Here is a 16,479-nt window from a genome sequence, read left to right as displayed (position 1 = left end):
TTTATTTTGAGATAATTTAATTAAATATTTCAATCCAATCGTGTTATTCATAATTCAAGAAAAGGTATTTAATTGTTGATCAGGAGTAAAAGGAAAGACCATTTCATTTTTCAAAAAAAGTGAAGTCAGAGTTTCAGGTATTGTGATGAACAAATCTTATTCAAAATGCCTAAAAATAAGAAATACCAGATAATAGTAATGTTATTCATGGTTTTTTAGAACGTAATTGCTATAAAAAACCATAAAAAGCTATTTCAGAAAAACATTTCATACTTACTTGCTCAAATTATTGCAAGAAACAGCAAAACTTGATAACTGATACCCTACGAATTCACCAAATGAAAAATCTTTTTCACTGTCTCACAGAGAATGATTTTTTTGACTGAGAAAATTTTCTCATTTCCGTACCTACCATAACCAAAGCACATTATTGAGAAATTCTTCAAGATCTTGTTTTTTTGTCATCTTACGCCTTTTAATGAAGATGGGAACATTGACAGGGAAATAGATTTGAACGAAAAAGTTTCGTAAAGAGAGCAAACAGTAGTGTGATGTAAAATTAGTCATGCTAGAAATTTTCATAAAAGTGACCCAAAAAACTGTGCTAACTTGGTAACTCGTGGCCCAATTTTAACAAAACTTGTTTTATTCTGTTTCTATTCTCATTTCAAGGGGTACTGTATTCTTACAAATATGGTGCTATTGTGTGCCGTTTTTGCTGTATTTAATTACAGATAAGCAAATAAACAAATAATCTCAGAGTTTTAGTAGATAGATAGATGTATGTGATACTTTCGTAAGTCAGCAGAACACCTAACTGCTACATTCAATGGCATGTTGTTTCTATTTAATGCTTCACAAACCAAACTAGCTTATGAAAATTACAGTAGTGTCAAATTCATTTTCAATTATCAACGCAGTTGGCAAAAGTATTTTAATGTAACTATGGTTTACATATCACACACTGTACGTTTAATTAGCTTGTATGTTGTTTAATAATAAACATCTTAAAGTTGTTGCGCTTATGTTGCAATCTATTGATGAAATAGGGAAATAGATTTGAATGAAGAAGTTTCGTAAAGAGCGCGAACGGTAGTGTGATGAGTAAAATTACTCATGCTAGAAACTTTCCTAAGAGTTATCCGAAAAACGGCGCTAACTTGGTAAACTGTGGTTTGATTTTCACGAAACTTGTTTTATTCTGTTTCTATTCTCATATTCTATTCATATTTCTATTCTCATATTGTGCGCCCTTTTTGCTGTATTTAATTACAGACAAGCAAACAATCTCAGAGTTTTAGTGGTATATAGATAGATAGATTATATAGATATCCCAAGTTAAAACAATATGTTAAGAAAAAAAAAGGTCTTTCTTCACAAAGTTACAGATGATCTATAGGTCATGACATATTAGCCTACAAGCACAAATATATTAGATTATCCAGAATTGTTTCCAGAAAAGTTTACAACGGTACATAGGAAATGTGCAGTTGATTGTGGATGTAAGAAAGTATCTATGCTCTGGATATTGAGTAATCTAATGTTTTCAGAGGTCTGTCTAGTGTAATTAACCTGTTATACTGAGCTATAAGCACTTTAAACTTAAAGTATAAGATCTGCCCAAGTGCCAAATTTTAGTTTCTAATGGAAAAAAAAAGAGCCAATAATTATATTCAGTTTGACATATTTTGAACTACTATACGTTGACTTCCCAGGCATATATGCAATTTAAGATGTATTTGGAAAACAAGACATTAAAAATACTAAAATACACTGTTTATTCTCAATATCAGGTATACAGTACTTTCAGAAGCCAGCATAAAATAAAAAAATATAAAAAGATCTACTCTTACAACCTGAAAATTCTTGAGTGCTATATGTATACCTCATTCTTACATTTTTAACTCTTCTAGAGCATATATTAAGTGGTCTAGTCCAAATCCATTATTCAAATGTATCATGTTTGTCAATAATTAACTATAAATGAGTCAACCTGTTTTAAAAACATAAAAACTAAAGGTGGTAATAACAATAGTGAGATGTCATAATACTGCAGACTTTCACTGCCATTTGTATATATCTGGTGCAAAATATTATCTGTTTAGTAATAAATATTCTGGTATTTATTTAGGGTGAAAACACTTTTGACTAAACATACTAGTGAAGAACTTCCCATACTAATTTTATGATTTTGTTTGACAAAATAATATGGTTACAACAATATCCAGAAGTAACTGATAAATGATCAGTAAGCATTACTGTGAAATACAAGTTACAAAAGGACTGGTACTGTCAATGTAGGTGACCACGTGAATGATCCTCTGAAAGTTTTACAAAATTCACACCCAACTACTCTCCGACTCTGATCCACTTCTTAGATTTTACTATTATTCTTAAAAGTGGATTCTTGTTTTCTGACTTGTATAGGAAACCTATTGATTAACCACAGCAGTTTCACAGTGAAAATTATCATCTCAGTCACACTAAACAAAACCTACAGCCAGGTACTCAGAGCAAGAAAAATCTTTCCTTGTGAAAAAAACAACAACAATATCCTCATTGAAACAAAACATGATTCAAAGAATGCCAAGACACAGAGACTGACCAACAGATTGCTAATTGTGTTGAATGAAATGCTGTTCTTAAAGAAGCAGTTTCTTAGAATAGCTTTATCATCATTTGTTTAGTAATTTTACTTTTATTTTTAGATCTTCTTACCACTTTTAGCCATCTCAAGGTCTTTAATACATTCTAATTTTCCAAGTTAATTTTTGTCTTTAAAATTCTCTAACAAACTACAGCGTAACTTAATCACGAGGTGATTCTTTATAGTCAATGTTTTTTGCATTTTGTTGATAATACATTTTTGTTTGTCTCACGAAAGTGCATTTTTATTGTTTTTGGATGGATTTAGGAGGACTTTTACTATCTAATCCTGACAATGTTTTTCTTTCCAAAAATCTATCACTGATATACAAAGGTCAAAGTGATTTGAGGACCTAAAATGGCTTCAACATGGAAGCTTTGAACACTGACACATTTTTCACCTGAGATTAATTTTCCAAGTATAAGCCAATCTGGTTTTAATGACACATTCATATCCTACAGTAAAAATCAGAAAGATGTTCTTTTAAATTTGATGATGCATGAAAAGTTTTCATTGAAATTTCTGTGTTGAGGTTTCTTTTGACTCTAAGAAAACAGAATTTCTATTGCATGTATACATAACACATAAGAAATCACATATAATCCAAATAAAATATTACATTATTTTGATAAGAAACTGAAAAGGTGTATGTAGTTCCATATATATTTCTAACCTAGCTTTCTGACTGGCTATCTCTTGCCTCTCTTTTTCCTTCTCCTGTTGCTGCTGTTCTATCTTTTTATCCTTTAGTTTTCTTTTCTCCTGTATTTCTTGTAATTTGGCCACTCTTTCTGCTTCCAGTACACGACGCCGTTCCTACAGCACAGAAATAAGCAACTATCATTTTCAAGTTCATTGAGTTGGCAATAATATCAAGTAATGACATTTTAAAATTCATCAAATTTCTCTAATAAACTATCAAAATTTAAGTTGAGATATTAGAAGTTAATAGTATTTATTAGATATTTTAAGTAATAAAAACCTAAGTATCTTTGGGCAAAATGTATCATTATTTATTTTAAAAGAAAACTATTTAGATTAATTTCATCTTTAAACAGTAATTGATGTCGAAATTACATTCAAAAATCAATATTATTATTAAAGCAAGGTCTTTTTTAACATAAAATCTTATAAAAGGCAATAACACTGAATTCCATACAATTACAACACAGTTATATTAAAGAATATTACAAATCATAAAAAGTTATAATGATAGCAAATTCCTTCTTATTTGGCAAAGTTAATACACAATCAAATATTTTTCACACTGACAAAAGCTGTCATTTAAGTAATGCAAGTTATTAATTGAACAATTTGTTCTAGAATTTTTGCAAAAAGCTGCACAAGGACTACCTATACATAACCATCCCTAATTTTGAACTGATAGACTAGAGGGAAGGCAGCTATTCAACAACACCTGCTATTAACTCTTGTCTTACTAATAAACACATCAACAGTCTCAAAGTACAGAGCTCATTTTTATGGCAATGAATTCTTAGATGAATAGTCAGAGTATGCTACAACTAAGCTACCAAGCCCATTGAAGAAAATACAAATTAACATTTGATATAGTTCATATGTTAATTTAAAGGTGGCCTATAACTAAACATAAAATAAATTTCAATGGACTAATAATGGCTGGAGATGGCTTGAATGGTAATGAAGCAAAACTTTAACATAAGTTTAACATAACACCAAGTGTACAACGTTTCGACAAGGTTTTGTCATCATCATAGTTTATATGTTCATTTAATGATGGCCTATAACTGAATATAAAATAATATTTCAATGTAGTTCATATGTTTAGCTTAAAGATGAACTGTAATTAAACACATCTGTACCAATTACATGTGATAAGAACAATCATATTTATATATTTTACTCTAGAACTCCACTTTGCGCTTCTTTTATTTCTAGCACCTTATCCCCACTTTTTTTTTCTAATCTTCCTCATTCACACCTCAAAAGTATGAAAAAAGCAAATAAAGCAGATCTATGGGTATTATTATTACTTCAGCTGCAGCTTCTTTAGCTGCTTTCTCTTCTTGTCTTCTTTGGCGCTCTTCCTGTAACAAAAAAAAAGTCAACTATCAAAAGGATTCTTTTTCTGGTAATTTCATAACAAATTTCTACTGTTTATAAAAAGTCTATGTGATCTTTCAAACATGAAGTTTTAACAACAACTTTTATGGAAGAATCTAGAGATATTAACTCTCTCACTATGGGCTTGGTCAATTCCACCTACAAATTGACCTTTATAGTTTACATACTATAACTTCTAATATGTTTAGGGTATCTACACAAAATTTTGCAAGCTTTCACATAGCATTAAGACATATTTGTAAACAACAAATCAGAATTTTTAAAGAAGTGTTTTTGACTAAACATTTCTATATGAATATATGAAGTCAAATAGTTGACTGCTCTTAGTGCAAAATGATTTTCATGTTAAGATTAAAAATACTTTACTTCATTTGAAAGATCTCAAATTTCATTTGCATAATCTCTAAAACCTCCTAAATAAATTTCAAACGTTTTTTTAGTAAAACTTTTTTATTATCTGTTATTTTCTTTACAGTAACTCTATACCAGGTTTGTCAATTTGACTGAGTTCATACCCACACTGAAAAAAAAAAATTAAAAAATCCAAATTCTCTTTTTTTCCTTCTAGAATGACTTCAAATTGTAATATGAAGCTACACTTGTTTATCCTAAATAGCTTTAAACTCCTAACAGTATAGATCTGCTTATACTTAAATTTTATTGTTTTAATGCCCTTTGAACTGTATATAACTAATATTCCCACCACAAAAATTGTAAATAACATGTCAAATGTGTTGCTCACATTACCCTATACACAAAGCACAAGCTACTTGCGAGTTGCTTGCGAGCTTACCATGTGAAAATTTTTTTTCATTATTATTATTATAATTTATTTTACCTAATTTAACATTATCTAATCTAAAAAGTTTCTAATTCTTCCATTTTATACTTATAATAATAAATAAAGAATATACATAAAATAAAATATTTACCTGGTCTTCTTTTTGTTTTGCTGTCAACTATTGATGACTCTTAACCCTACTATTTTTTATACTTATGGTACTATTGCACTAATAATTTTTTATTTAATTAAATATTGCACCAAAGAACACAGAATAATAACATGCAAAAAGCTGATAATGTGCTATAAGCATCACAATGTTTCTAGACTTTCTAACTATGCAACAAGAGCTATTACAAATTCCCATGGGAATAAAGTTTGAACTGAAAGCAAAATAGACAATTGTTTGTACAGAAAACACATAACATAAAATATATCATTTCGTGAATTAAAACTTTAGCTTTCTATTGGTTATAAGTAATATGGTATTAAACATTAAAGAGTACTACTGGCAATTTGTGAAAGACATGAGGTGATAGGTGGGTGTGGCAAGAGGAGTCTGATTTTCTATTTTACTGCTCTGTAACCAAATAATATTAAAGGCTCAAACATTATGCTTTACCAGAGTGATGACAACATTATAAGGAGTAATTTATATTAAATTTCGTACTTCTGGGAGAGGTGGTAAATAAATTAGTTTGGTTTGAATTTCACACAAAGCTACACGAAGGCTATCTGTGCTAGCCATCCCTAATTTATCAATGATAGAGGAATGACAGCTAGTCAACACCATTGAATTGACAATTTCTGAAAGAGAGAATGTCACAGGTGGCCATGGCAAGAGGGTTTAATTTTCTATTTTAATGGACTGTAACTAAACATGATTATAGGCTATAAAAATTGTGCTTTGCTAGAGTGATGACAACATTATAATGAGTAATTTACATTAAACTTCATTCTTTTTGGGCAGGTGATCTATAAATTAGAGAAGAGGGGATGCCTAGAGAATAAATGTCACAATTCTCATACTATGAGAAATTCAGGATTTTTTAAAAAATACTTATAAAACTAAGAGCTTAAAAACTTATATTCAATTAATATTTGGATTATTAGCTATGTTTTATGCTATATGTATTCATATATCATGATAAGAAAGTATTTTAATTAAATTTTGAATGTAACTCACTGAAACATGCTCAAAAAAAAGATGCCAATAGCAAAAGTGTTAATAAAACTTGCACACATAAATACCTGCATTTCATATGAATAAAACTGAACTCTGAAACAGTTTGATTTAAATACAGATAATATTTTAAAATGGCATTACTGTCTTCAAGATTTGCTGATGTACCTAATAATTTTTGTAAAAATGAAGATGCTAAAAGCTTGAATTATAAATTACTTTGACACATTTAACTGAAGCTAAACTGGTTCCAGAGAAAAGCATCTTTTATCAGATAAGTAAACAAATAAAGACTATAGCACATAGTTCAACCCTTTAACTTTTAAAAATTTATTTTATTTCAGCAATACAGCATGTCTTCTAAAGGTTTTACTTCTTCATTCTTTGTTTAAAACGTCGTAAATTATGTATTGTAATTAATCAAGATAATTGCTAATAAAAAAAAACAGAAAGTGAATCTATTTTACTCTTACAGTGTTTATGAAATCAATAAAATATACAACAGTCATTAAAAAAACTTTAAGGAGGGAGTTTAATGAGAAACACTAAACTAACGGTTCATAGCATTTTTGCCTTTCTGTGGCATGTAAACAAGAGAACAATTACAAAAATGTGTCTAAAATAAAAAATTAAAGCAAACAGTTTTGATTTTCTTTTAATTACTATGTAATAAAACATGCATGAAAAGAAAATATCAAATTTCAATATTTCAGTTTAATTTTTATTTTGGAGTTAATTTGAGGGGTCAGATCTCGTAGAATTTATCAAAATCATTTTTTCTCTGTAAAAACCCAATTGTGGGCTAAAAAGGGTTAAAGATTAAATTAAATAATATTCATTTTTAAAGACAAAAAATAAATGCAGTTTTCGTATAGTTAAAAAAGATCACATAATGGTTAAAATGGGCAGTAGGAAGGTTAGCTATAAATCAAAAGTTTGAACCTATTGGACAATGATTACTAGTCCAATGTCCCTTATAAGATCTTTATCTTAATGATTCAAAGGCAAAAAGCAGAAAAATAAAATATAAAAAAGCATTTTATATACACCATAAATAAATACAGTTAAAAAACAGAAAAAACATTCAACTGTTTACTATTGCGAAAAATAATCCAATTACATGGATTATCACAAACACTGATTAATCCACTTGAATCCAAGAGATCATGTAAGTGTTAAATCTGATAGAAATTTGAAAATCAATGCCAAATTAACTGTATTTTGTTAATATATTTTTTTCCCAAAACTTTAAGCTTACTCATGAATACAACTATAGTTCATAAAGATTGAATTAGGGCAGGTGAAGTGCCAATATTTATTTGAAATTCAGCTTCTTAATTGTTCGTAGCTGCTGTAATTTCTATTTTTCCCAGATACTTCCCAATTTTACAATTCTGAAATGAAACTCAAATGCTTTTCCAGGCTCAGTAGATTAAAATTATATGATACTTTGTTTTTCTCTTTTCCTGGACCTAAATAAGCTTCTATCAGTGTTATTTAAAGTGAAATATGTAATATTTATATCCACCTTCTTGTGAAACCATTAATAAATCTGTTATGTGCTTAAAGAAATTGTAGCAGATTGAATAAATGTAAATCCTATTTAGTGGAAGTTGTGATTTTCAGTAATTTATTGAATCAAACATGACACCTGCTTTATAAAATATAATCTGTATTCTAAGAAACAGAAACTTAATATTTCTGACTTAAGACCATTAAAAAATCATGTTATTTCCTGATTAACCTTTGTTGAATGGATGGCAACTACCTGTTGTAGAAACACAAGTGTAGAGAACAACGTTTTGAAAGTCTTCAGGAGACGAAAGGTGGAAGACTATCAAAATGTCATCCTCTACACTTGTGTTTCTACAACAGGCAGTTGCCATCCATTCAACAAAGGTTCATCATGAATACTCTGCCTAAAGAGTCTATCAAAGAATACATGTTATCTCCTGTTTTGAAATTTAATTAAGCTTCCTGTAAATTACAGTGGTTTCATATTCTCACCTGAATATCTTGTAACCGAGCTTCATGATCTTTTCTTTTAGTCATAATATCATGCCACTTGTTTTGTGCCTCTAGGGTATTGATGAAAGCTATTTCATTAACCTGTAGCAATAAATAATACTGTTATAACCTCTACTTCTAATCCAATTGTTTCAAGAAGCCACACTGCTTAGCCAGAAGTAGTTTAATGTTCAGTGATGGGTGTGATCTTAGTGTATAGAGCTTTCTCCATAGTTTAGGAAAACTTTGAGCCTTATAAAAAGTGACTTTAGCTGAGGTTAGTCACTGAATTTGTTGGACTGAGTTAATGAGTCTGTTAGTCAGTATATGAGATGACTTTAATGGACTGCTGCAAGACTATATTTTGGCTTCTATACCAAGCTTTAGGTTGAAGTTTACAAGTAATCAGAGCATGATATAATCAGCCAGTTATTTAGTTCTGGGCTATGAAATATTTACTTTGAGTTTCAATGAAGAAATAGAAAAATTAAATTACCAAGTAAGTGGAATTTTTTTTAGAAATAGTTATTTTTGAAGTTATTCCTATTTGTAAATGTCAAATACAACAGCTGTGGAATTGAAGTTGAAGAAATAAAACATCTTTGTTATCATTGAGCAGACTGCACTTTACATTATTCATTTTACCAAATAATCTAAAAGAACCAAACCAACAACAAAAATCATTACATCAATACTAAAGTGATCAGTAAAAAGTAGATAAATAAAATACTTGAAATTATTACATTACAAAACTAATCATGTTTATAAATATTCACCACAGTATCTTAAAAAAAGCTCCAGGTTATTTGTAAGAATATCCAAAATAAACCATTTCAAATTAAGATATACCAAAAATAAATCAGAACACATCTTTTTTTTTTACAGTAAATTTTATACCTTCAAGCAAATAATATATTTATTTTAGTGATTTTTATTGAAAAGTTAAAAGATCAAATGACAACAGTATCTAACACTTGATAACCCTACCAGTCAAATAATTCAGATATTCAATTAAAACATCTCAAACTAATTGAAATCACTTTAGGATATATAACAAAAAAAAGGGGATGAAAAGTAAAATAGTAAAGAAAACAAAAAAAAAATTATCTTGACCATTCACATGACTAGTTTACAGATTCAATACTGAATTTAATGTTACGTTCTTCTGACCATTCACGTGACTAGTTTTTTAGATTCAGTACTAAGTTCAAAGTTACCTTCTGACCATCCACATGATTATATTTTAGATTCAATAGCGAATTAAAATTTATCTCTCTTGACCATTCATTTGTTTGTTCATGTTGTGATGATGTCAGTCAGAGAGAACAGTTGACAAGGACTGGAGCAGAGAGATGCAGACTTCTCATGACTATTCACTTCACTTGACTAGTTTTTTTATACTTAGTACTTAGTTACCTTTTCTTGATCATTTATCTATTTTTCAGATTCAGTACTGTGCTCAAAGTTACCTTCTCCTGATCATTCACAATTCACATGACTAGTTTTAAATTTAGCACTGAATTCAAGGTTACTGTCTCTTGACAATTCACTAGTTTTTAGATTCAGTACTGTGTCCAAAGTTACCTTCTCCTGACCATTCACATGTCTAGTTTTAAGATTCAGTATTGAATTCAAAGTTACCTGTGTTTCCTCACTTTTAAAGTTTATATATATATATATAAATAAAAACGGATGAACTCACAGCCAGATTTCCATGAATATAAAGCTATACTGTAATGTAGGATGTTTCCAAAATTAATGCGATGTTTGAGAAAACACATGCACAGTAATTTTAATATAGTGGTTACAGCAATATGCAAGATAAATTCACTTAATTGTATCTCTTTAATTACATTCAATCTACAACTATTAACAAATGAAATACACAAGTTGTATATAAGAAACAGTACAATGCAGATACAGATTATAATGCTGAATATTAATTTCTAACTATTCTTGTTTTTTGTTGAAAATATATTAGAAATGTATTTCCAAGAAAAAAAAATTGTCGTAACAGAAATGCATTTTCACTGGAATACAGCAAAATCTAAAAAGTTTTCTGCAGTTGTCTGTTGTTTCTAGTTCAAAGATGTAAGTAACATATAACTATTGCTTATTTAACTTTTGGAGTAAAACCAACCTTTTCTTCTTCATCATGAGCTTTCCGTTTAATCATCTGAAGTTGTATCTTTCGTTTTTGCTCTGCACGCAACAGTTTCTGTTCCATAGTTATCCTTTTCTGCAGCTTCTGTTCTTCTTTCCATGCTTTCATTTCTTCTGCCTGTTAGATTAGTAACACAGTAAGAACTATATTCATTTGGAAATGACTGCACTAAAATAGACTAGGTCTTCCATGTCTTCTTACAGAAAACAACATATTTTTCATATTTAAACATGAAAAAAATGTGTCAAGATGCTAAAAAAAGGTAAAACATAAGAAAAAAATTTAAAAATTATTAGGATACTAACAGAATGTAACTTATTAGCAAATATTTTTCTGCAATGGAAAATCTGCAGTAAATACAGCATTCTGGACAAACAAAATATACAGGTTGTAGATTCTTACATTAAACCATGTTAACAGTGTTTTCTGTTCCACCTTCTCAAATGTGGACAACCGATTTTTGAATCTCACAACAAAAACTACAAAATCACAAAGTTTCAAATAAATCTGATATTTTCAAAGGATTTTTGGTAATTCATAATATTGAACTTCCTTCAAAAGTACCTTTAATACGTGAAAATGAAATGTATATATACAAATTTTCAAATTTATTATCTAAGTCTGTAATTGAAATTTTTTATTTATAAATATTTATATAACTATATGACGAACTCAAGTTGAAACACTTCAAAACTCGTATTTCTAGCAAAAATGTGATTATACCAATTTTACATTCTGTAAAATTACTAAAATATATTTTGCAACCAAATAAAATTCTGAATCACAATAGCCCTTAAAATTAAGTTATATTGTTTTTCTGATAAAAATTATTTGAATATTATAATATTTTTTATAAAGATTAGTTAAGTAATATTACTTTCTTGACTATATCTTTAAATTTATGAGCTCTTTCTTCTAAGAACTTTTCTCTTTGTTCTTGAGCTTTAGCCAACCTCTCTTCATGACGCCGAATGGTTTCAGAACGGGACCTACAGTTCAAAAATAAAAAAATATGAGATTATAACTGAGTTGTTAACAAAGTATAGTGCTTGCAGAACAATAGTTACCACATTAAAAATATTGGGTTATTTATTTATACATCAGATGTTTTAAACCACATTTGACAAGGTATGTCTATACACCAAATGTTTGTTTTTTACCTGAAAATGTATTTCCAATAGATACTCAACCCTGCACAGTTCAGCTAGCTTCATATGTTCTTTTAATTGTTCTACCAAAGATACTTGCATGCCACTAGGCTTGTGAAAACTCCCACCTAATTTCACATGAATTTGTACCACTGCACAATGGTATAATCATGCAGCTAAAGCCCTCCACCAATAGGGGTGACACACTTCCATGCACATTAACTCCCCCCTATGCATTTTGCTCTTGTGAATCTTCATTCTTCAGTGACTTAAGTAAAAGTGTACCAGAAGTGGGGAGGATAGGTGGGAATGTGTGAAAGGTGAATATCTATCAAAGGAGTACACTTTCAGGTAAGGATAATGTTAATTTCCAAAAGGAATACTCACCTCCAAACACAGTTTAACTAGAACCCCACATTAAGATGGTGGAGGAGCCCCCTTCAGAGAGCATCCAAAGGAAGCCCATGGGGTGTAACATATAATGGCAGGGGCTCCATAGGGGCACACCTGTGGGAAGCTGTATATCAACTCATTCAGGGTACACTCTTTGCCTGTTTAACATCCAACATAACATAATTTTTAGGGACAACAAGGAATCTAGTGGTCCATCTGAGCTGTCCAATTTTCTAAACTAAACTAAATCTATTAAGTAAAAAATTAAGTAAACCTCAAGCCAGCCATTATCATTCATAAAGTTATGAAGCTTTCTCTTAAATTTACTGCCTCAACAACATCCAAAGGCCAACCACCCTGTTAAAAAAATAAAACTGTCTTAGCTGAAGATGACTCCTACTCTGCCAAAATTTATATTTGTGTCCCATAGTCCTACCTTTCTAATCATTACATATGAAAAAAGATGATGCATCAACACTATCAATTCTCTGAACAATCTTTAACACCTCATTCAGATCCCCTCTAACTGTCCAAAGGAAAATTTCAGAGATCTTAACCTCTCCTCATATGACAACCCCCTACATCCCAGGCCCCATTCTGGTAGCCCATCTCTGAACCATTTCCAACAATTCAATGTCCTTTCGGATGTAAAGAGCCAAAGACTGAACAAACTACTCTAAATGTGGCCTAACCAGCAACCTATACAATGAAATTATAATCTCTTTAGACTTGTATTCAATGTTTCTGTAGATACAACCTAAAATCCTATTTTCCCCACCACTAGCAACAGCACATCACTTGGATAGATTAAGAGACTGATCAACTACTACACCAAAATCCCTTTCTTTCATAACACTGTTAAGATTATTTCCATCCAAATTATACTTGTAATTCAAATTATGATAACCCACATATTGCATTTATTATAATTCAAACCCATACGCCATTTATTCACCCATCTCACTAAATGATCTAAATCCTTTTGGAAGGCAGCAGCATTCTCCTCAAAAACCAACAAAACCCAAGTTCTTAATATCATCAGCAAATTTAAGTAAATTATTAACCATTGATTTAAATCAAAAACAGCAAAGGTCCTAAGACTGAGCCCTGAGCCACATTAATCCAGTTTGACTGAACTCCATTTATAACAACCTTCTGTTTTCTTCATCCAGTCACTCTTCTATCCAATTAACTAACTTATCCCCATACCTATATAGATAAATTTTTAACACGCCTTTTATGTGGCACCTTGTCATATACTTTCCAAAAATCCAGATACACCAAATCTACACCCTTACCCTCATTAACATAAGCAGTAACCTTTTCAAAGAATGTCAAAAGCTTTGTAAGGCAAGATTTTCCCATAGTGAAACCATGTTGACTATCCAATAAAATTCTAAACTTTGTTAAATGACTTTGAAAAGCACCTTTTATCAGACTTTCCAAAACTTTTCCCACAACTGATGTAAGACTAATAGGCCTATAATTACTGGGACAATTTTTATTACCTCCTTTGAAAACAGGAATAACATTAGCCAACTTCCAATCCTCTGACACCTGCCCACTATTCAAGTACTTACCAAAAATAGTATCAAGTGGCTCACATATCCAATCCTTAACCTTCTTCAAAACCCTTGGGGAAATATTATCTAGCCAAGTAGATTTATCATTCTTTAAACTTCCCAATTTTTTCATAACAGGCATAGAAATAATGTGACCATCTTGTTTCCATCAATGAACTGTTCAAGATGAAGAGTATTGCTTAAATCTGCAATAGTAAAAACTGAAGCAAAAGCAGAATCTAATAACCTAGCCATCTCATAATCATCAGATACAAGCCTTCCTTTATCATCCCTCAAAGTTCTTACCCCATCCTAACATTTTGTTTACCCTCAATGTATTTAAAGAAATCTTTACTCTTAATTTTTAGTTTATCATGATCCTTGTAAACAAGCCAGCCCCTACTATGTTTAAATGTAAGCCATACATTCCAAAAAACTCCCTTTTCCCATTAAACTGATCCCACAAGTTCAACCAGCCAATATGCTCATCCTTACATATTAACCTAAGCCAAGCATTCAGCCCTAGTGACTTACTTATAATTTTATCTACACAATTAATTCTCAGCAGTATCCTTGGCACAATTAAGTTATGGCCCTTTTCTTTAAATTCCTTTATCAACTCCTTGTACTTATCAATTTGCTCCTCTGACATAAAGTTTCGTACATCAGTAGTCCCTATATGCACAACAAAAACTGAATCATTGCTAGTCCCCTTTACCATATCTCTTGCCTCTATCAGTTATATTTTCCACCTGTGCCCCAGGGTAGCATAATCTAATTCTTTTCTCCCTAATTACCCCACAGACTACTCTATCCTATAGAAAAGAAGAAAGGCAAGGCAAGTAAGCCAGATTTGTGTCGCTTAGATGAGTAGATCAGTACATGATCGTCCAAGTACATGCACACAAGATCTTGAACAGCCAACATGTGTAGTCACCTCCTCTACATCAGACTGAACAGGTCAAAACAAGTTGTGGGAGAAGGGCACTTGTGATAAATATCCATGCATCAGTCTCTACAGCCCATGCCAACTGCAGGAAGAGGGAACTGTATGATTTTGTTATAATATGGATACTTATATACCCTCCTTGACCCTCAGTCTCTAATGTCTCCTTATCAGCTGCAGGAGTAGGGTATGTGAGAGAGATATCACTGGTATATATATGATGTGTTCATCTCAATTGTACTGTCTGTCTGTACAGCCCCATGCTAGCTGCAGGAAGAGGGCACTGGATTATGTTATTACAGTATGGATACATTTGTACACTTCTACTTGACCATCAGTCTTTATGGGCACCTTGCCAACTGCAAGAGTAGGGTATGTTTGAGGTGTAGTAGGGACCAGTAAGTGTGTTCACCTTGAGTCAATTGAACAGATACTGGTTGCAGAAGGAGGGGTGTGTGAGATTTAGGTACTGAATGGATTGGTAGAGTGAGTTGTATCATCAGCCCATATGTAGTTTGTGATGTATACTGTATCATAAATATATATGTGGGGTGATATACTCTTGGTGTCATCACAGCCATACTTCTCACCATAATGTGATCCCTTGTTTAGAGAGGATTCTCCATGATCCACCACCCCTGCAGCTTGAGGGGTGGAGAAATTGCCTAGGGGGAATCCCAGAGAATGTGCCCAGATCCTCATAGGTCCTTCAGTAAAAAAAACAAGCAAGAAAAGGTGTTTTACTGAATACAGTGTAATGGGTGATGAAAAACCCTATTTTTAAAAGCCAGTAAGTATAATCCAGAGAAGTGAGAAGAAACACTGATCTGATGTTGGCATTTTCCATGACATTCCATGGAATAGGTATGGTCTGGATTGGACAAGAAATGTGATATAGATATAAATATATATATACCACGAGAAAACCTTAAGTGGTCTTGCACAATACCCCACCTCACATTGGGCACATGTAGAGCCAGAGTGGATGGTACGAGTGCTTTTTGTTATCCTGATTTGATGCATATTTTGGATAAGTATACCCTGAGATGCAACACTAATCACCTGGTGGAATGCCATTGAATGAAAGAGGAGTCCTGAAAGAAAAATGATTCATATTCTGCTCAAAGCCAGTGAAACAATGTAAGAATGGTGACATGTGGAAGCCAAAAATCATCAAGAGATAAAACAGCCAGAAGATATAGAGATGGATTCATGAAAAATTCCACATGCCTGCTTGAAAAAGCTTGTCCAATGGCTGGGAAAGAAGAGGTGGAAGAGAGTGAAAAGGATAAAGAATAGAATGTGAGCATCTACAGCCTGAGATAATCATTTCAACAGAGGAGTCAATGGGCCCATTTCGGAAAGGAAAAAGGAACAAGGTTCATGAAAAATCAGAGTCCCAGGATAGGGACAGAAGAAAACAGGGATCCTTAAAGTAAGAGGTCTGTGATAAAGCACACAATATTGTCCAACAGTGCCAAATGCCTCGTCATCTAATTAGTGATGCTTTCAAATTCGATGACGAGGAACCCACTTTGAGACTAA

General features: G+C 31.4%; 1 protein-coding gene across 7 annotated transcripts in view; it reads right to left on the bottom strand.

Annotated features, from left to right (window-relative positions):
• The window catches only part of LOC106466931, a 166,652-nt gene that overhangs the window by 57,755 nt on the left and 92,418 nt on the right, over nucleotides 1–16,479 (bottom strand). For all 7 annotated transcript variants that reach the window (XM_022395025.1, XM_013927249.2, XM_022395027.1 and 4 more), the window contains 5 exons: nucleotides 11,763–11,874; nucleotides 10,862–11,002; nucleotides 8,722–8,823; nucleotides 4,660–4,713; nucleotides 3,321–3,463 (listed from right to left, as the gene is read on the bottom strand). In XM_022395025.1, the coding sequence (XP_022250733.1) occupies nucleotides 3,321–3,463; nucleotides 4,660–4,713; nucleotides 8,722–8,823; nucleotides 10,862–11,002; nucleotides 11,763–11,874 (552 nt within the window). The remainder of the gene's footprint in view (nucleotides 1–3,320; nucleotides 3,464–4,659; nucleotides 4,714–8,721; nucleotides 8,824–10,861; nucleotides 11,003–11,762; nucleotides 11,875–16,479) is intronic.

Source organism: Limulus polyphemus, unplaced genomic scaffold, assembly GCF_000517525.1.
Source record: "Limulus polyphemus unplaced genomic scaffold, Limulus_polyphemus-2.1.2 Scaffold2429, whole genome shotgun sequence".
Taxonomy (NCBI): Eukaryota; Metazoa; Arthropoda; class Merostomata; order Xiphosura; family Limulidae; genus Limulus; species Limulus polyphemus.
The sequence above is the reverse complement of the archived record's forward strand: the minus strand, read 5'-3'. Positions and strand labels throughout refer to the sequence as shown.